The 21856-nt window shown below is 43.6% G+C and overlaps 1 protein-coding gene across 1 annotated transcript in view; it reads right to left on the bottom strand.

Moving 5' to 3' along the window:
- Positions 1-21856, bottom strand: part of arhgap32a (Rho GTPase activating protein 32a) — a 36475-nt gene that overhangs the window by 3258 nt on the left and 11361 nt on the right. Inside the window, exons 3-21 of the mRNA XM_080512338.1 lie at positions 21525-21630; positions 18028-18119; positions 17681-17765; positions 12521-12601; positions 10911-11048; positions 10503-10595; positions 9178-9300; positions 8906-8983; positions 6646-6727; positions 6392-6541; positions 5262-5364; positions 3532-3676; positions 3124-3206; positions 2669-2776; positions 2414-2559; positions 2102-2315; positions 1127-1275; positions 901-975; positions 164-790 (exon numbers count right to left, since the gene is read on the bottom strand). Coding sequence (XP_080368464.1) covers positions 164-790; positions 901-975; positions 1127-1275; positions 2102-2315; positions 2414-2559; positions 2669-2776; positions 3124-3206; positions 3532-3676; positions 5262-5364; positions 6392-6541; positions 6646-6727; positions 8906-8983; positions 9178-9300; positions 10503-10595; positions 10911-11048; positions 12521-12601; positions 17681-17765; positions 18028-18119; positions 21525-21630 — 2678 coding nt within the window. The remainder of the gene's footprint in view (positions 1-163; positions 791-900; positions 976-1126; positions 1276-2101; positions 2316-2413; positions 2560-2668; positions 2777-3123; positions 3207-3531; positions 3677-5261; positions 5365-6391; positions 6542-6645; positions 6728-8905; positions 8984-9177; positions 9301-10502; positions 10596-10910; positions 11049-12520; positions 12602-17680; positions 17766-18027; positions 18120-21524; positions 21631-21856) is intronic.

The following is a 21856-nucleotide window of genomic DNA, read 5'->3' as shown; positions in this document are numbered from 1 at the left end:
ACAACGCTACAGTATGACAGGACAAACAAAGCTATGGTAAGACATGATGGGACAAGACACAAAAGGCTTTCATAAGAAACTACAGAGTGCATTAATATTACAAATAAAGAAACTAACTATACATACAGTCAATATTTGTAGGTGAGGAAGGAGTGTCACTGACCTGGATCAGGCAGATTCTGTGCAGACGGACTGAGGTCTGTGATGGCTGACGCCTGGCTCGCTGTGCTGATCAGGCTGCAGTGTGGATAGGACTGTCTTGTCGCCGGGCCTTCGCAGTTGTCCGCCAGGAGAGAAGAAGACTGCATGTCTACTTGTGTCTTAAAAGATTTCTTCCTGAGTTTAGGAGAGACTTGCTTGGAGGGAACCTTCTTCCCACCTTTACCAAGAACCGGGCTGATGTCTGGAGACTGCGAGCAGCTGATGTTGTTGTTCGGCGACGAGATGGGGTCCGACTCGCTGGAGCATCCCGCACTCTTCCTCCATTTACTTTCATCTTTGCTCCGCTGCGGCCCCGGGGTCGCCGAGGTCGGGCTGCACTGATATGACATGGGGTCAAAGTCTAACGTGGCGATGCCTGCGGCCGGCGGTGACAGGTCTAGCTCGTCCTCCTGGTGTGGCGGCGAAACGCACGCCGCCGTACGGAAACGATCCCCGCCGTTCTGACGCTCAATTAGTGGCGTCCTGCGGCCATCCTTAGTTCTGGTGCCGTGCAGGTCGTCGCGGCTGACGCTAGAAATGGCCTCGCTTGTTGAACGAGGTCTGAGGGGACGGTAACTTGGAGGTTCCCCTAGGATGGAAAATAACAAGTGCAAATAATATTTATACATTTATCATGAGTCTTGAGTCTCAAGTCGCTGAAGAAAGTAAAAAAAAAAAACAACAACAAAACAAATTTACCTTCAAAATTGTGTAAAGAGGTAAGAGATTCTTCACTTTTGGTGGAGCGCAATGTCCCGCTGTCTCCTCTCCCGCCTGCATGTGTTTGAACAGATTTGTTTTTCACAATATTTAAATCACCATTTCAAAAGCAGCAACACGTCCCGCTGTGAAAAATGTGTAGAACAATTTGAAAGCTTTGAGAACTGCAGGTTTCGGTGTTATGCAACAGGAGCAGTGAGCTGACCTGGCAGTGCGATGCTCTTTATCTCATTAGGCTCGCTGGGGTGTCGCTTCAGTTTACGTTTGGACATAGAGTGCGACTTGCCCAGGTGGAAAAATGAGAGCCAGTTCCCCACAGGAGACTTCTTCGCCTTGGCAGTTGGTCGCTTGCCGCTGCAACATAGACACTAATCATTTCCAACACTTGTTCCGTCGAACTGAAGTAGAAGTTATGAGACACGGTGAGAAATAATACAACCGGTTAGGGCTGCAACTACAGTTGCGTTTCTATACGAGCTCATATATCTGTACCCACTTCGTCCATACTGGTGACAGTCAGCGAAAGACCCTGTTGTCACACGGTTTCCAGAGGGAGACACAATCAGACAAACCCTCCCAAAACTTTGGACAACTTTAAAGTCGGCCAGCAAAACTATGGTGGGATAAAACTGGAGTTCTTGCAAAAACTGAACAAAGAAGGCGGAACGAGAACGACAATGACAATTCTTCATTCTGAAAAGCATCTGCCAAACTCACTTAAACATGAAATCATTTCAGTCTTCAGAAGAGACAACTGCAACATATTGTGTCTCATATCAAGATTTAATAATTAGCTCCAAAGCTTTTTAAATTATTTTCTTTGTGGAAATAGTACATAATCACCCTACTGGTAATTACAGCAGAATCTGAATTAATAAGAAAGTTCCAACCAAAAGGGCTGAACCTCATCCTTGATTTAACCTGCTCTGTTGTATAGCAGCGATATTATGTGTATTTCCTTCACAGGCTTTTCTGTTGACCTGTTTACATTTAGTTTATGTTGTATAAACATTTTCTGGAAGACTTCTATGCATCAGTAATCTGCTTTTAATATTGTGCTGCTTAAAGAAAGCCATATCTGTACGTGACCTCGTTCCACTTGCATCTTGTTATTAATAAAAAAAATAAAACAACTCAGAGGACTTCATATAAGAGCAGCTCTGGCTGTTTATAAGCATACCTCTCCATCGGAAGCTCGATGACGGTATGAAACTTCCCGAGGAGAGCTTCTGGTCCCTCACCGACCTCGATGTAGTCGCTCTGGGTGAGGCAGGGCGTGGTGACCGGGGAGTTCAGCTGGGCCTGAGTGCGAGCCTGGGCCTCCTCCAAAGAGAGCAGCTTGGTGGATGGCGAGCAGACCATCAGGGACTTGGGTCTGGCTAACGTGTTGTTCCCTAAATTCAAAATTTGGAGATAAGCACATATGCGCTGTTCCTATTTGGGTTGGTTTTTTTTCTTCCAACAGTTTGCTCCTTGAGTGAAGGTAACGCACCAGCGCTCTCCCTGATGATGGCATTGAGTTTCGAGCTGAAGAGCGTCTCTGTGTTGTTCAGGATAAACTCCACCACCACTGACTGGATGCGCACCTCCATGAAAGCCGCTGTGCCGCTGAAGCAGGCCGACTCGATCTGTCTGGACCTGTCACACAGTCACGGAGCAGCCTAATTCACAGCTCCGCACCGCTGAGACGTGCTCCAGTTCCCTGTCACAGAAGGGAAGGAGACGAGGCTTTGACGGCCTCACTCACCTGAGGAGGTTCGGAGCCCAGACGATGGCCAGGTTCTTTGTGTGCATGCTGGTGGTGGAGCTGAAGGTGGCGAGGCAGGAGAGGTGTCTCATGAGGAACTCTAGAGTCCTGAAGAAGAACACAAAAACACCTTCAATTTGATCTTCTGGTTTTAATACATGTTTCAATCTTACCTTCAGAGACCCAATTTGTCAATGAGGCTCATAAAACTGTCATACAAAGTATTTTCACCAGATGGAGTCACAGCTGGTGAACTTGGGTCTATTTTCTAACACACAGATAAAATGTACATCATGAAGACACTGTTATTTGTAGGGGAAAAAATAACGCGTAATCAATTTATTAACTTCGACCAAACCAACTGGCAACAACAACAGACTGTTTGAGCTCCTGTTTGCAGTTATCGCAGTCACACTTCCAGCCACCAGGAGGCAGCAGTGAGCTTCGAGGCTGACCTGTAATGTGGAGGAGGCAGCTGCTGGATGACATTGTGGATTTTGACAAGCCTTTCCTCATCTGTGGCAGCAGACACGGCCTCCTGTGAGGAAACAGAGAAGACAACGCACACTTCACTGCGAAGCTGATAGTGACGGCAGAGGGAGTTGACACCAACCCCCTGTTTGGGCTGGCTTAATCTGCTATTCCGTTTAGACATGCACAATCTCTGCTGTTCTTAGAAAACCCAGTTCTATGCAATGACCTCATTACGAGCAGCACTTCAAAAAGAGGCTGAAATCATTTCTACTGTTCTCTTCTTATCGCAGAGCCGCCTGCAGCTTTTCCCCCCTCCTCTCAAACCCCGACCGACATGCTATGTCTGCTCCCACCACATCTTAAGTCACCGATACGGCTCAGCTCCTTACTGAGAATCTGTCGTAGAGTTGGTAGGTGAGAAGAGGGTTGGGCAGTTCCCTGAAGTACAGCTTGCAGAGGGAGCCGACCGAGTGGATGTCCTGCCGGAAGACGTCTCTGCTGAGGTCCGGGATCTGTTCAGAGTCAAACTCGTGCCTGGACGGAGAAGGAGAGACAGAAAGAACAGCGTGGGAGTCATCCTACAGCCCATCTGTCCCCACGAAATGGAACAATTACACAGATCTTTCAAAACCACGTCTACTTTCAGGGTGTGAATCCACAATTTCAACATTTTTAAATATTATTTTATTCAACAACAGTCCATACCAGAATCTAATTTTCATTCTACAATCTGTATTTTGAAAATTACAGAATAGAAAATTCAGATCATGCCTTTGGTACAATAGGTGGTGCTATTGAGTAACTTTAATGCCAATCTGTCTATATCCTGACTTCCATAGTTTTTCCAAAGTTTCACACGTTGTTATATTAACCCATCCTCCTGCAGCTTCTTTCAGTGAGTCTGTAGTTCAGACTTGTTAGAGTTCTTGTGAACTTCGGTAAGTAAAACAGCAGCACATAACACCAGAACTGGTGTTTGCATGGTTGACATGGTTATATGTCTTAGTAGAAGTTTTGGCTCTTGTCCGATTGGCTTGAGCAGTTCTTGCTGTTCACTTGATGAGGCTGGATCATCAAGTGACTTTAAAAAGGGCAAAACAGCTTTAATTTCTTTTTAAAACATGCAGAGACAGAAATAATGGATTTTTAATGCAGGAAGCACCATTGACAGGGGGATTATGGTCAAAACAATCAGTTTATTCCTGTCTAAAGTTCTGCATCTATGGAGGTTTGCATCAATTATTAAATTTTATTTCACATGAAAAAACACCAATGTGGCTGTCAGCACAAAGTTTTGCAATGTAACGGTTCAAAGGTGCAATGCAAGACTGCACCACAAGATGGTGTAGTGAGTCTCTAGTAGAAGACGAAGGAGGAATAAGCAGCCCAACAATGACTGAAGATCTTGGCCAGTTGTGGAGCTCATGAGATAATTAGGTACAAACCCACCGGACCAAATCTGGGCCACTGTTTCTACCAAAGAAAAAGAGCAGCCAAAGAGTCAGAACACATTCAATCCAGATGAAAGATGGACCAACATGACTCAACGGCGCCACCGAACATACAACAGAGGCACGACTCACATCATACAAAGTAAAAGAGACGCCAGTTTCACGTGTTCAGTGTAAAATTATAGACGAGGCCAGAGGAAAAACAGTTCAAGGTGCATGAGCAGTGCCTTCATATTTTACACAAGGCTGATAAACTGAGACCTGAGTGACGCATTTACTGGCAATAAAAAAGGAAAGAGAGAAGAGACGGGCAGTTCACAGCAAAGTGAGAGTCAGTTTCCTCCAGCAAAGCACGAAACAGACGAGCTCCCATTACAGCTTCTGGATGGATGGATTTCAAGATCTAACTCACCGCAGCGGTTCGTAGCAGACGTGCAACTATCATATCCACATTTTCACTACATTTCCATGTAACTGCTACCCGAACCATCGCTGCCCCCCCCCCCCCCCCCCCCAGAGCTTAAAGCTGAAGACCAGAGATGAATTATTGACAGTGTGCAGCGCGCCCTGCGGCTCAGACAAGGTTTCTAAACGTTGAGAGAGCAGAGGCCAGGTCCGGAGCAGGAGCGACGCTGCTCCAGTTAAAATCAGGAAGAAACTGCACTAACCTCAGTTTCTGGATGTTGGAGGAGATCCCTGAGAGCCTGTAGATACCGTCCACCACGCCGTGCTTCTCGATGAACTCAGCGCAACTCTTAACCACCTGCGGGACTACAGAAAGACAAAGAGGATCAGCAAGGAGTCCGTCATTGGTTTAAAATATCTTTTGGATAATTGGATTCAACCATATTAATACACGTCTTAAATATTAAGTAGATACATATTTATATAAGCTCACAAATGGGATTTATTTCATTACATGATGTCAAAAAAGGTTGAGGATCTTCTCATACTTTGAGGAGAAGCCATGTGACATAATCCAATAATCTGCAGATTACATAATCAAACGTAGATGAGCTTCCTCTGCCTACAGAGCCAAAGGTATTTCTGCAAGACCCACACAAGAATCACCATCTCACATCTCTGCTTCCCCGACCAGCAGAGACCAAAGTCATATTATGGTTAAGATTTATATAACGCATACACTGAACATTGTTAGGAAATAATAAAAGATGGATAAAGGAGAGTTTTCTGACAATTTTGCATTAAAAAATGGTAAATATATGCTTAGTTAGTGCTTCTGTTCCCTTTGCCTTGATAATTCAAACTTGTAATCGATGATATTTTTGACTTGAAGTGTTGAATTGAATTTCGTTTTCGATTTCAGGTCAAAGTGTAAAATCCTGGAGGTTCCTGTAAAATGCAGTTGTTTTTGTTGTGAGAAATCCCCTGAGAGACGGGATTAATTTATTCCATTCATTTTATAACATGATAATCATGGGCAGTAGATAAACAATGCAAACACGTGTGGTGAGAAATAAAGAAGCTATTTCTATGCAGCATAGAGAGAAGAGTGTCGGTCCCTGCGCTGGACTGAACCTCTCCAGGGTGTAAAACCTGCCTTTTCACCTAAAGACAGCTGGGATCGGCTTCACAATTGCTAAATTGGATTAAGCGGCACGGGATATGGCTGAAAAGTATAAAGGGATCGGTGAAGAAAAGCTTGCAGATTGTGTCTGTTATTCCCTCTTTTAGGAATTAATTCCCCCTCGCGAGCAGTAGGAGCTGCTAGCAGGGACACCATTGGAAGAAAAAAAGAAAAAAAAAAGACAGAAATCCATTGTCGGAGTGTTCTTACCTTCATGTCCTGAGTTGTGAAGATGTTCCCCGAGGTCGCAGCCGAACACTCGCTCCCGGAGGATGCCGCGCTGCCGGAGCTTCTGCGGCGGCGGCCGGGACTTCATGAAAGACCTCAGGAACGTCACCAGCTTCCCGTGCTTCTTGCACACTGATAAGAGACGCCGCACACATGGATAACAGCCACTTTAAATCAATTTGACTCATACCCTGGGAGCCAGTGTTAAATAAGTCATCACAGGCGCTGAGGAGTACCTGGTTTCGGCACCGAGCTTTGAACACTGGGGGGAATCTTGTCATTTATCAGCTCTACACAGTCGTAGGGGAAGAACCCAACCTGTTGGGAGGGGGGGGGGGGGAGATAGAGCAGACTGAGGAGTGGAGACACACATGACGATACACTTGAAAGTCCAAAAGACCCACGGGGCCGTTTAATGCTCCGGCAGAGCGTTGTCGAAGAGGAGGTGCAGAAGTAGGTCAGGAGGCGTCGGGGTACGCGGAGCCTCAGGCTAATACCCGCCCGTCTGCAATACTGTGTGAAAACATTATCGCTGTCATGCAGCAACGATAGTGAAATAGCTTTAAATTGGCTTCAAAAACAAAACAAGGTTCAGCTGGAGGACGTCATTTATATGAATTATGTTTTATCAGAACCGTGGAATGATTCAGGGTCATGCGGGTGACTTTTTATTTGAGGGTTTTTCTTAATATTCATTTTTACATGAGTATATCTGATGAAAATGTCAAAACATTTTCCAAATATTACAACCAAAAATAGCAAAAATCTCAACATAAAGCCAATTTTGATGAAATCTTCTGGTTTTTACACACTCATCCTAACAGTGTGGCTTTGACACTAACTTGTGTACTTTCATGGCAGCATTACCAGGTCTCATTGTTGTGTTGTGTGTGCTATTTCTAAGAAATATGTTTTAAAAAATCTATGTTTTCTTGGAGATTTTTTCACAATTTCCTTGTTGGTTTGTCCGGATTGGAACCTCTCGGTTGTGGCCCGTTGGCCTTATGCTTGACACCCCTGGTTTAAACTATTAGTTCAATAAAGCATTTCTTTTTAATACGAGTTTCAGTGTCAGTATAACAGAGACTAATAAAACATATGAAATGCGCTTGAAAACAAACCACAAGTGCAACGGTTGCAGATTATTTATAAATATACTAAGATTTCTAATTAACGCTTTTAATGCCTGGATATGTATCCTAACAGCTTATAATTCAGAATATTAAGAATTGGAGCATAGCATTGACATCAGACTAACTGTGCTGTACGAGAGAATGTGGAGGAGGGGAGGGGGCTCATCCTCCCACACTTCAGGACCCCCTTCATTAGACACAGGCAATAAGGGAATAACCTATTTCCAGCCCACCTCGGTAAACAACATAACAGCCAGTGTGTGTTTAGCCAGTGGGGCTGTGGAGGATTTTGCTCCCTCTTGGTTTATGCGCACCCCCACCCCCCTTCTGCTTGATTTATTTTTTTTATCATGCATTTAATGCTCCTACACCAGCAGACCATGCAAAAGGATTGTCACGGCTGTTGTGTCTTCTGTGTGGCTTCTCCCACTTGTTTTCCATGATGGTCGGTTATATTGAGTGGCTTTAACAGCAGTGGGAGGACAAAAGGCCCGAGGAGACGGAGAAAACACACCAGTCTGAGCACATGCTTAGTTGGTGCTTGTGCGCCAGGCTGGGCGAGCGTCTGCTCTTTGTCCCGCCGTCTCTCTGTTTGAAGCTGTTTTATCGGGAGTTCTTCACTCCGTTTGTAAGTAGTTGTTTGTCAATTACTAATGTTCCTTCTGTGAGGAGTTTGCATGTTCCCTCTGCCTCCTTTCACAATCTTAAGGTATGATGAGGTTAATTAGTGATCGTGAACCATAATTGTGCGGTATTGTCGGTCTTTCTGTGTGCGACTGGTGAAACTGTCACAGTATAATCTTTCGGCCAACTGTCATCTTGGATAAGCTCCAGCTTCACGCAACCCTCAGCCCAATAAATCAGATAGGAATGATTGAATTTAGGGCTGCGTTGGGTTCAAGGGAGGATAAATCGCATGTACAAGTCTTTAAATACACAATGAAACTGTCACACGTGTTGAACTTAAAAGGTCCATAACATGAAAAAGGACTTTCTCAAGTGTTCATCCCCGGTCCTGGCTTGTGGTTCTGTCATCTCCTGATCTCAAAAAAATATAATTTCAAAGTTTTCCTTCCTCGTTCCTCCTCCTCACTTCCTGCAAGGTTCTGAAAGAATCGTCTCATTGTTTAGCTCTGAATCCAGCAGGTATAGAAATACAGCTTGAAAAGTGTCTAAGTATTTCTACTGGAAATAGATAAATATACCAAAAAAGTATTTGCCTCATTCATCAAATGAATTTTCACTCAAATATTCAGTTGTAAGGATCCATGTTTGGTTCCATCAGTTTCCTTTTCAAAAATCTGGAGGAATACATACTGAGAACATTTGGAGGTAGCAGTAGCATTGCGCAGCAGGTGTTTACCTGGAAGCCATGTTTGCCCCTCCACCAGCCCGTGTCTTCTTTGGGTGGCATGTCGATGACGGAGACGATGTCTCCCACCTGAATCATAAAAGGAGTCATGAGGAGAATGAAGGCCGAGCACAGCTGAGCTCTGGAGAAAAAAAAAGTGAAAACCCCTCCGGTCAAATAAAATCTGCTCATGCAGCAAAAAAAAAAAAAAAAACCCAGCGGAGTGATTGATGTAAGGGGTCTGTATATTTTTATATTGTTTATATAACGGCTTCACGGGTCACCTCAAAGGTCAGCTCGTCTGTGGCCTGGGCGGTGTAGCGTTTGGTGACGTGGGCGGCGGCGATGGCGGGGACGTTGATTGAGGCTTCTTCAGACACCAGGAGATGGTTCCCCTTGTTGTCGATCTAAAAATAAACACAGCAGAGACACCTTGGCCTCGATCTGCTAGGAGATCAGAAACAAGAGAGCGGCAGCTGCTCTCCTTTCATTCACCAGAAGCGGCAAAGCTCAATAAACCTTGACGCTGAGTCTTCTACAGTTTTCTCTCAGAGCAAATAACATTATAAAATTATTGCTTTCTTCTATTTGAAAATATTTCACCATCAGTAAATCAACTATTTATTCATTACATCATGTGTGGCAGTAAACATTTTCAATTTTGTGAAAATATTTACAATAATCACATTTTTCTGAGCTTCAGCGTTGGACGTTTTCAAACATTTATACATTTTTATTAATTTATCTAATGCTGATATGATATGTACAGTATTGATCTAAAAGCTTTTCAATGGTCCTCTATGTCATTGATCCACAACCAGTGATTGATGTTGGGAGTCACGAAATCCTCTAGATATTAAGGAGTAGAACATTAGTCTTAGGATTTAAAAGACACAAGTCGACATTTAATTCATTTATGCCACACGACTATTAAGCTTTTATATAAAAAAAAAATTTTATTTTTATTTTAAAGCGTCTATAATATACACAAAGGTAAGCTCGCAAAGCCAACAATATGATAAAAAATGGCGCTAAGTTGCTAAGAATATGGCTTCAGTGAAGCGAAGGACAAAATTCATGCTGGATGCAGCTTTTGTGGTGAAAAACCGCTGAAAGAAAGTTAAAAACTTCAAGCTGAAGCAACACCAGATCAGCATTTATACTGATAAAAGTGTTGGTCCCTCAAGACAAAAGGTCAGGAATCATAGATGATTGGTTCCCAATGAGGCAAGAAAAACATGATAAACACTTTAGATCTGAGAATCGAGGGCAGACCGGAAAAACTTCTGATTGCTTTTAATCTGATGGCGCCAACTTTTACAAGTTGAGTAAGAATGTTTTTTGAAAGTTGGAAGAATAGTTACTAGATTTGATTTAAACAGTTTGAGTCTTATGTCTCTAGTTTTCGTATATGTACACTTACAGTAGATGTTGTATCCAGTAAAATGTCCTCTAATTGATCTTAAGCCCATTCAGTTGCTCACTGGTTTTTACATTAGTCGCCACAGCGAGTCACTTCAATACTGGATGTCCTGCTGGAAATGGAACCTGGATCCCAAACACTGGAGCTCAAGACTCAGTTTGATCTCGTGACGGAGGCGTCTCGTACCTCCATCCATGTGAGCACGGGACCACAGTTGATCTTGTTGTCGGCGATGGCAGAGAAGCGGCACAGGTAGGCCGCCAGCATCGTGGCGACCGACTGAAGACACACACAAAAAAAGAGTCCAACGTCAAAAAAAGACGAGACCAAAAAAGTTGAACATGCCATCAGGTTTTTTTTCTACACTCTTGATATAGAAACTAAAGTTTAAACATTTATTCTGTGTGAGTTACGGCCACTCATTAAAAAAATTAAACATTGAGCTACTTTATAAGCTAAAATCATAAAGAATAACACCAAAAAGACTGAAATGGATCAGTTTTATGTGCAGGATTCACCGCTTGAATTCAATTCAAATCCAACAGAACTTTTCTATTACGTTCAAATTTTTCACGGTCCACGTGGGAGCTGTACCTCGACGGTGTCCTTTATGGTGTTGTGTCGCGGCAGCTCAGTGAGCTCAGAGTAACGCCGGTCATAGATACACAGATGCAGATGTTTGTCCAGCACCCGGAAATCCTCGTAGGATCGCTTCACCAGCCAGTTTCGACTCTGACAAACGAGAACACGACAGAGATGCAGGAGATCTTTCACATTTATCATCACGTAGCATCACGATAGCAACACTCCAGCAAAGGCAGTCAAAGCCCAATGTAGTACTTTTTTAGGTCTATGCTCACTTTTGTACTTCTTCGGAAAGCTTTTGGAACCCATCAAGACAATTTATTTCCATTTGACATATATTTGTGATTGTACATTGTGAAATACTTTGGTCAGTTTCCCACTTTTCAAAAGATTTTTACACAGACGTAAACAGAATTAATTGGAGAATAAACCTAACACAAGGAAGAGTTAAAAAAGATAAAGACTATCACACATAGAGTACCACAAGGCTCTATATTGGGGCCCAAATTATTTATTATGTACATAAACGATGCATGTAATATTCTGGAAAAAGTTAATTGTATATTATATGCTAACAATACCAGCCTGTTTTGCTCAGGAAAGGACCTGCCAGTGCTCATAGGCACTGCAGAAAAAGAGCTCACAGTATTAAAAAGATGGTTTGATAATAACAAACTTTCAATGAATTTGACAAAAACTAAATATTTCATCTTTGAACAGTCAGACCCACATTAAAATTCATTTAAAGAAATTCAACAAGTGCATTTATATACATTTTTAGGAATTACTTTGGATGAAAAGCTCAGTTGGAAGCTGCAAATAAATATCCTAAAGTCCAAATTAGCAAAGAAATATTGGCAAAATGTGTAAAATCAGATCCATATTGAATCAAAATTCACTCAACATATTAAATAAATCCCTCATTCTTCAGTGTCTGTGTTAATATGGGTAAATAATTATAAAACATTTTTTACTTCAGAAGAAGAAGGCCATCACACTCATAAATCAAGCGGGTAATTAAGCTCCAACAAATCCTCTGTTTGCCAAATCAAAGATGCTAAAAATACACGATATTATCTACATTGACACACTAGCTGTGATGCATAATGTGCATAATTATAATCTTCCACCTCATATCCACAAATTAGTCAAACATAGAGAGAGTCCATATCGCCTCAGAGGTACTGTGTTTTTGTGTGTTAAAAATAAGGCAAGAACAAATAAAAGAAGTAGATGCCTTTCTGTAAGAGGGATTCATCTTTGGACCATAACTTTAAAAAATTTAATACGCTTAAAACATTTAAAAGGTGGTTAAAGCTCACCACTTTTTAAAAATCTCGAGCTCAGGAAGGACGAGATTAAAAGTAACTGTGTTCCTCAGGAATGGTAAAGAAAATGCAAGTTCATGTTCTTGTTTTTGTTTCTGTTACGTGAATTGCAGAAGAGTTAAGTATATTATGTACAGGGTTAGGCAAAATAAGTTTAACTTCTTTTTTCTTTGTTGTTGCTTTTTCTTGGTGCCGCATTGTATATTTGTTTGACTGAATAAACCATTACTCCTATTATTACTACAGATGGGTGGAAATGCTCATTTAAAAATCCATAAACAGCTGTGTTACCTGGCAGGTGATCTGGACCAGAAAGACCAGCTCTTTGGAGTCCAGGCCAGTCTTCTGTGCTTCACTCTCCGCAAAGGCCAGCTAAAGAGGAGAAAACAATCAGTCCCCAAAAAGATGCAGAAGCAACTATTGAGAAGGCTGGTAGTTTAAATAATGGATGAGTGTAATACAACAACCTTTCTGTGTGTGACCCTGGTCCACAAAGACAAACATCATGTCCATGAAATAATAAAACCACTTTTACACTGAGAGGTGGAGCACAAACGCTCGCTGACAAGTAATGCTGGAAAGAAAAGGGCTTCAGACTTATTGAGGATGACACAGTGAATTAAAAAAGAAAATTGGGGGTAATGTATTTGATCCACAAACCACACAGACTTGATTGGTATTCTCACTTCTGCGGGAATCCTGCAGTGTGAGATGTATAATAGATTAGCTGCTGAGACGTCAGTGCTAGTAGGCAAGTGAAAACCCAGCACAGATTTCTTCTTCTCCTCCTTCTCCTTCACCAATATTTCATATGCTCCAAAACTGAGGAGATCAAAGACACGCAGGAGTTTGGGAATTTGTTGATAGACATTACTGTAGCAGCAGCTTCAAAGGCCCCCGATGCCAAGGGAAGTTCTGGTTATTTATAACAGTTCAAAACTCATCTGAATCCACTGTTACACAACAAGCAGCGACCTAGTTAATGCTACTAATACTGCAAACCAGACTGACAGAGCGCACGCTGAGAAAGTTCCAAAAGTCCCGACAACCATAACGAGGATTTCTTTGTATTATGTGACAAAACAGAGCAGCCACATTAAGTTCTCAAGGGGGTCGGGGGGCCAAAGGGATGACGAATAACAGGATCACAAAGGGATTTATGTGTCAACAACAACAAAAAAAAGAAGCAAGCTGCAAACTATTGAATAATATTCAAGAAAACAGGAGGAAAGCTCAAAGTTTCCACTGAAGGCATGGACCCTCCATGATGCTCACACCTCTCAGGCTACTCCCTTCAAACGGCAGCCAAAAAAACCCTCCACATTTTGCCAGGAAATCTCCCCGCGTTGTGCTGTCTTTCACTAGAATCCGCCGACACGAGCTCAAATCAATACAGAATCGTCCACATGTTCATGTTACCTGCCACTAAAGCACCTCAGATATCCATCCGCAGCCGGAGGAAGTGGCTTTCTCTTTGTGTGCAGCCGCAATCCTGGACCAAAGCGCGCTCCTCCGACGAGCCAAACCTTGGCTGAGGGTGGCAGAGTTTAAATGCCGGTCCTGTAAATGCCCGCGTGTCGTCCCGAGCCACCTCGTGCAAAAAATAAAGCTAGTTTACACCGCTTTGGATCACCGCGTGCTCAAGCTCTACTCAAAACAGAAAATATGAAAGGAGGATGCTTCCTGCTGTGTGTCTTACCCCCATTACCGCCTCCCTCTCTCAGTCTCATCCCCCTCCTCCCTCTCCTGTACTCCTTCCCGTCTGTGTCGCCCTCCCCCCCTCTCTCCATCCCTCCCTTAACTGCTCTCCTTTCTCCGGTGACAAAGAGGGGGGGGTTTGCCAATGGATGCGCTCAGCCAACACACGCTTGCATGCGTGCGCGAGATCATCCATCACACGGATGCACGAGACGGATAAACGGCCCGGCGTCACTTCCAAACCATTCTCGTTTATTGCACTCTCAAGGCGAGACTGGGGCTTATCGGGAGGGAGATCAGTCAGGCAGACGGAGGCAGGCGGAGGCAGACGGAGGCAGTCTGCTGTCCTTGAGCTATTCTGCCATCACGACACACGAGACCTGATCCGCCCCTGCTTTCTGCCACAGTGTGTGAAATGCATTGCAGAGACGAGTACAAAACTCCCCTCTCAGATCAAGTCGAAGATTCGTCAGATTTCACTGGGACCTGCAGCTCCTGCATGCTTTTGTTTATACATGCAAAATAGCCTTTTGTGCCACCATCCTCCTCCACAGACATCTTTGAGCTCGGCTCAGGTCTTTGTCTCCTTGAGGAGCCTTTCAAGGTCAATGCTTCACACCCACGACTCCACGGATGGAGCCACAACACACATGGCAACACAGCAAGACATTTACTCCACAGATTGGCGGCGGGAGGGAGAAAGCGTCCTCTGAGGATTAAAGCCCCCGTCCCGCCTCCTACACTCTACTTTCGTCTTTAGCGCTGCTCGTCGGGATTCAGTCAGAGTGCACGCATCACTCAGACACTCCTTTTTGTCAGGCCACACTGGCTGACAGCCTCCAGTTGTGCAGGGACGACTGGTGCACTCTGCTGGCAGGTGGACATAATTGCAAGGTGAGGCAGGAAGGGAAAACACTGCTACACATGGCCGAGTGAGTACTGGGGGTTTCGCTGCCTCCTATTATTAAAGGTACCATATTATACAGCTTTTTTTCCCAACAATTTACTGGCCAATTTACGGGTTCTACGTCTGTTGGTGTTTTACCATCCTACATTTAAATCAGTTATAATAAAAAAGAAACAAGAAGTAGCCGCTATTTACAAACTGTTAGGGGAATCTTGTTTTGTCTCATAAAGAATGTTGTGTAATTCTGCAGTCTGTGTTTCAAGGATGACCTGTGTCAGTATTTTTGGAACCTCTGTGCCGCTTTTTGTAACATTGAGACTCGACAGTGCAGGAAACAGGTGGATCCTTCTCAAAACAATTCAGCCTTTAAGAAGGCGGTGACTTGATAGTTCGACAAACTCCTGGACAGTCACGCAAAGGTTGTACTGTGAAATTGTCTCTTCTTGCAAGAATAATGCAAAGACATTGTCGTAAACTGTTTAAGTCGCTCTCAGTCTGATACCTGTGTATACAGTCTGCCTGAGGTTTTTACTGGGAGATTCTCCTGACACAAACTAACGGAAGTACATGGTCCACCGATGGATTACACTTTGCGCAGTATGAACAGCAAAGTAGCCAAGCCATCCTTGTCTCCCACAACCGCGTCCAGCTCCGACCCACAAGTATAACCTCTTCAGCTGGTCCCGATTCGACCTCCAGGCCTCTGTGTCCGACGCAACTCCACCGAGACGCAACCAGGAGGCCTCACAATCTGATGAACCGCTGCAACACATTCCTCTTAATGAGAAGGATTAGCAGCTTGTATCCCAGTCCCTCCCAGACGGTCGAGCTGCTCTCTCTTTCAGAAAGTCAACCCACCCTGACAAGAAAACTCATTTCAGCTTGTTGTATCCTCCGTCTCATTATTTCCGTCCTCACCCAAAGTTCATGACTTCAGAAATGGGAGGGGATCAGTAATGGCAGCTATGCTTGCCATTACTGAAGAGGGATATGAGATAACATCATGTATTCAAACTCAGAGGTGCTGATCTGTACGGGATATACTGTCACTTATCCCAGTTTTAACCAACTAACTTACTAATCATGCTTTATTAAAGAAGATTCTTGAACTGTCAGCTGTGAGATTCAAACCTGCAAATTCCCGACCCCAAAAGTCCACTTCTCTAACCTCTAGTCCAGGGGTGGACAACCAGGCAGAGACCAAGAGCCACAAAAATGACGCGAAATGACATAAAGTGAAAATACATAACGTATGACAGATCTCCATATGGAATTACATAAGTTAGATAACTGTTGGCAAGACGTGGATTTACAGCATTAACAGGAATCATTTCATCACCTCAGCCCACACAACCGTGCAGGGACCGTCTGCAAATTACAAAACTGGTTCAACAGTAAAGACAGATACAAAAAAAAAAACACATTTCACTATCAAACCAAGTGTTGGAGTATGATCTAGTGAAGGAAGCAGTGGCTTTTGTGACACTGCAATAAATATCAGTCACGTAATTTGGTAGTTCTGTGTTATTTGTCTTCACTTTTGCAGCGGTTTGTAATCTGCGGTCCCTGCACACTGGTCACTGCCGGCTGTTCATAGAGAACAATGTTGTTTCTGTTTTTGTGTTTAACTGAGTGACAACGTTGAGTGAGAGAGCCGCACTCCGATAGTTTCAGTTAATTCATCGGAGAGCCGCGAGTTGGCCACCCCGCCCTGGTCCACCGCGAGACCAATGGATTTCATGGCAGCCATGTAAGACGCTCTATACAGGTTCAGAATCTTGCTCAAGGACACTTTAAGGTGTGTACAGGTGGAGATGGGCAATTGAACCTGCAACCTTTTGTTTGAAAGACGACCACTCAATCAACTGCTGCCCCAGTTGAAGACACTTATTTTGAGGTAGATGCACCTGCTCCAGTATTTTCGCAGCAGATCTCCTGCCTCCTGGACTGTTCCACCAACCATCTCGGTGCCATTTCTTCTCTGAATCCAGGAAATGCAAGTGACCGGCGCTTCACCGGAGCAACAGCACAACACAACTGCAACTCCGTCTTACTCATGTTTTCACCTGAAAATGCTGACTCTACTGTGTCCTTGTTTACCTGAAGCTGTGGCTGGTGTTTTGGCCTGACTCGGGTGTTTCACTGGGCGTTGGTGTCGTTAGGTGTGGCAGGTCATCCATAAGGTCACAGGGGCAATCAGGGGACGAGCAGATAAGGTGGTTTTTACTGTACACTTTGACAGACATCATCCATGCCTAAGAAATTAACGAGTTTCTTGAATAAAAGGGGGACGTTACCAGATTGTTCCGACCGTGTACAAAAACAGGATCTTCGCCTGCATTCATCATCGCGGCTAATTGTGGGTCAGGAAACGCAATTAACCTGAATTAACTGTGTGATTCTTGTTCAAGCAATTCTGCCCCAACTGTTTAATTGGGATTCAAACAAGTTACCCCACATTTCCAGGTCAAGACTTCATGTGAAGCTCTCCCAAAGAGAGCGACACCAGTGACGCTCATTTGCTTGGTAAAGTGTCAAAGCTTTATACCGTCACACAATGTCGGATTCCTGAATCAAAACATCTGCCCAAGAGCTCTTATGTGGATTTATTTAGGGAGGAGGAGGAAAACTGTACTAGTGAATGTGGACTGTCCAGAAAACCCCCCCAAAAAAACTAAGTAACAAGGACATTGATTCAGCTGCCACACTGCATTTTAACAATGATGCATTTCGAGAGTAATTCACCAAAATGGCCACTGAGCCTGAGCCAAAGACGCAATTACGGTACTGAACACAGCGGCCGTGTGCAGCTGAAGGTGGTTGAAGTAATTTTTCTCTGGGCTCACCTGAACGTTGCCAAAATCAACAGTCTCGTAATGAAAATGGGCACACTCTGCCAATCTGGGGAAGTGACCTCTGGGGAACGTCAGCCTAAAAAAATCAAAAAAACAAGAGGAAGTGATCAGTATTCATGACACACTGACGCTGTGATGGAGAGGAGGGCGCAGTGAAAGAGAGCTGAAGAGAGAGAGCGAGAGATTAGCCCTGCATGTGAGAACAGGGTTAGAGATGCAGGCTTGCCTGTCTGTGTCGCAACCATCATTTCATGGGTCCTCATTTCTGTGGCCTGAATAAGGAGGCCTGGTTTTCACGGCCTTATAATAGCAGCAACGCTGTCACCGGGAAAACCTACTTCTTCATGTTCTTGACCTTCATGCTGGCTGTGCTGACGCAGGAGCGCAGGAGGGGCTCGGCTGGCTGCTCTGTGACATCATCAGTCCTCGCCTGCAGAAAGCAGAGAGCAGTCAGTAACAGGCGGTCACGGCGCGACTGCTGCAGGCCCGGTTAAAGTCCACAGTCATTATGCTGCTCACATAAAACAGTGGGGGGGAGCCACAAATGACATGAGCTGCACTTTAAAACATCAGGATGAAGACATGAGTCACCTGTGCAAACTTAGATAAACAGTACTAACGCAATGCTGTGCATGTAGTCATTTCATAGCGTCATGCAGAAACCAATGAAAGTCATCTTATTCGCACCTGTACATCAAACATTGCTTATTTTGGCATACAAAACAGATTAGTCAAAATAATAAAGACTAAACAAACAAATTAGAAAAAAAAAGCTCTTAAAAAATGTGTGACAAATTAATGTTAGACATGGTATGCAATGTCCGTCTTGCCAGATTCTGTGGCACCATGAAGCAACATGACAAGATGTAACATATAGCGGAACACAACACATCGTGATGCTGTGCAGCATTACTGGATCATCGTGCAACATGCCACGTCTCCTCATGCCATATTATTTATATTCCTCTCAGGCTATTCTGGCTCTGCTCTGCTCATGTTACATTACATTTTGTTGTGGGGAAGCATGCACAGTTATATTTGGTAATTCTGTGCTACAGTTCACTCAGCAGTACTTAAATCATAATGCAGTTGTGCATAATATTGTCTCGATTGTACTTGAGTTGTGTAATGCTATTCATACCCTCCAATGAAATGCACTATTACGTGCCCGCCGAGGTTACAGTCAAGTCGTGCGATTTCATTTCACTCTGTGTGGAGATTCGTTACAGTGTTGAATGCTGGGACGAGGTCCTCATCAACTCTTTGTGCTGAGTATACTCTATGTCTTTCTTTTAATTTTGGCAAGAAAAATAAAAAGATAATAAATCTTTACTCAACAGCACTTTGTGAGATCACATCACACAACCATTCATCCTCTGACACTAATGGAAGCCAGGCAAGGTGCCAGCACACTCTGGTAGAAACTTGTGTTTCAGACTGTTGTTCAAGGACAATTAGACACATGAGCAGGATAAAATGGAGGTATGAAACTAAAATTTTGCAATTGGAAGGTTAACTGATCTACATCCATCTTAATAAAATAACTTCTCTATTTTTCAGGCAGGTTGTCACAATAATTAATGGATTTCTATGAAAAAGTGAAGGAAATCCTGAAAGTTGTGCAGTTATAATGGGCTTCTTTTTTTCCCCCCCTCGGCTTCATGGAGGTTTGTTTGTGTTACACAGCAGAGAGAATTAGATCTCCTGGAAGTGTGAGTCAAACCAATTCACAATATCTTGGTGTGTGAAAGAAGACAAAGCCTCGGGGTTTGAAATCCAGCCCAGCAGGAACCTCTTCAAAACACACCCTCATCTCCAAACGCAGCAGCGTGGCATCAACGCCACACTCTCTAATTCATGGACAAACCTGTGAACATGTGCTTACAATTGTACGTACATTATTGATCTCCATCAGAAATGTATTTCTTAACCTTAACTAGGAACCAATATGTCTGCCTTTGTATGCTATAAGCACATTGTATTATACTATATATTATACAGTACATGTCCGTTGCTATGCATTATGATTAGAATACTGTCAGTCAACTTTATATTGTGCTGCTTCAACCTGCTTTACGTGATGAATTGCATTCACCCGATGACACACACAATCATGCACACACTCCCACACAGATATTGACAGCTGCTATACATGATGCTTGCGCATCATCTGGAGAAATATAGACATGGCCAGATGGGGTGTTTGTCTCGCTGCACCAGCAGATATTGGTGGATTGTCAACCTGTGAGTAATCTGACCCCAGACCCAACGCCATGTGTGACAAACTCCACCTCCTCTGACCATAAACCGTCTTAAAATCACAAATGATGATGACGGATATCTGCTCCTCATGAATATCCAGTAGCCGATGGGGCTTGGTGTGAGGTTTTTAAATGCCACAGTGTTGGAACAGCAGTGGAGAATGAACTGACATTAGACATTTATAAAAGTGTCTTCCACCAACGGTCGGCATCGTGTGTCCCCACATATTAATATTCAATATTACTCATTTAAGTTTGGCTCTGTTTTGATAATATTTCAACTCTATTCTATGTATTGCATTTATTATTATTATCTCTGTGTGTAGCAACACTACAGTTAAGGATTAATACAGTATTTATATTCTATTCTATTCTATTCTAGATGGTTGCTTTCTGTAAGACACCTGACTATAATCAATGTTTCATCACCAGCTTGTGAGAAGATTCACAAACACATCTAAAACACTGAGGACTGTCTTGGGCAGAGCTGGGATTGGATTTATCATCATTTTATTGTGCGGTTGAAACTAGTAACCATAAACTAGAACTTTCTATTTCGTAGTGGTCCAGGAGTGTGGTAGTGAGATTCATTTCAACTGTCTGAGTTTCTGAATCACTGGATTCCCATGGATATATGGATCTAATTATAAACAGATGAAAACAGAATGAAAGATTAAAAAAAACAACTAAATCCAAGAGGCTTAAACACAAATCCTGCCCCCATGAAGCAGGAGGAGGAGGAGGAGGAGGAGGAAGAAGAGGAGGAGGAGGAGGAGGAAGACAGGGAGGGGTGGAGGGATGTCCTCGCGTGTCTGAGCCAACACTGTCGTTACAGCCTCGCCCGTCACCAGATGAACCGCCTTGCTCACAGGTGACACATCCTCAGACGGGGAGAGGCCGCCTGAGCGCACCACCACAGAGGGAACCAGCTTTTCAATTGGGAATAAAGGGTTTTTTTTTCTCTCTTCATTTAAAAATAAAATTAAAAAAACATGACTGACTTCATGTTCAACCCTCATTGCGAAAGACATTGTCTTGCGTCACCTTACGTTCAGCTGTAATCTAAATATGTTCCCCATGTCCTTAAAATGTGCATGTGATATCCTCTCACTGCAATATATTCTAAAGAATGTTTCAATTACCTGTTTCAAATATTTGATGGATTGTATTACTTTTATTTTTCACGACAGCAACAATATATTCTCACTACTTTGTGAGTTTCTGTGGTGAATAACTTGGGAAATATGCTTGGACGTGGCCGTAAATGTGACTGTAGTTTGGTTGCTTGACTGTAATTCAATTAATTTTTAGCCCGCGAGCACAATGATTCGCAAGAACATTTGAAACCGTCGCTCTACGTCCCCTTGGTGTCACACAAATTTACATGTGTTCCCACTTCTTGATCCCCGACGTGCACCACCTGACCCCAGCGGCGTCACATCGGGGTGACTTCATGGTGTGAATCACACACACAGCCTGTGGAGTCACGTGTAAGAAAATCATGTTCATGTAGTAACTGATGAGTCACAGTCGTGTGGGTGTGTGTGTGCATGTGTGTGTGTGTGTGTATATACCATGGCAGTGGATGTCTGCTGTCGCTGCGTCTCCTCGGGAGGATTAGTGTTGGCTGCTTGAGGTATGGCGTCTTCCTTTTCCAGGTCAGCAGATGGTAGCACATCACTGCGGGAGGACACATGTCACAAATGTAAATCCAAAGCATGAGAACATGCAGTCATGAAGACTCAGCGGAGGCGTGTAGTTTGGTCAGAGAAACACCAGAGGGAGCAAGTGGTGGGGGATTCAGAACGTGTGGATTGGGCTGAAATCATGACATTGCAGTAGCACGGCCCAGAAAACATGTCGTACTCGTGTGTTAATACACTGCTACGTGCTCAAGACATGGGAA

This window comes from Blennius ocellaris (assembly GCF_963422515.1).
Source record: "Blennius ocellaris genome assembly, chromosome: 2".
Taxonomy (NCBI): domain Eukaryota; kingdom Metazoa; phylum Chordata; class Actinopteri; order Blenniiformes; family Blenniidae; genus Blennius; species Blennius ocellaris.
This window is presented reverse-complemented; position numbering and strand designations above follow the sequence as displayed.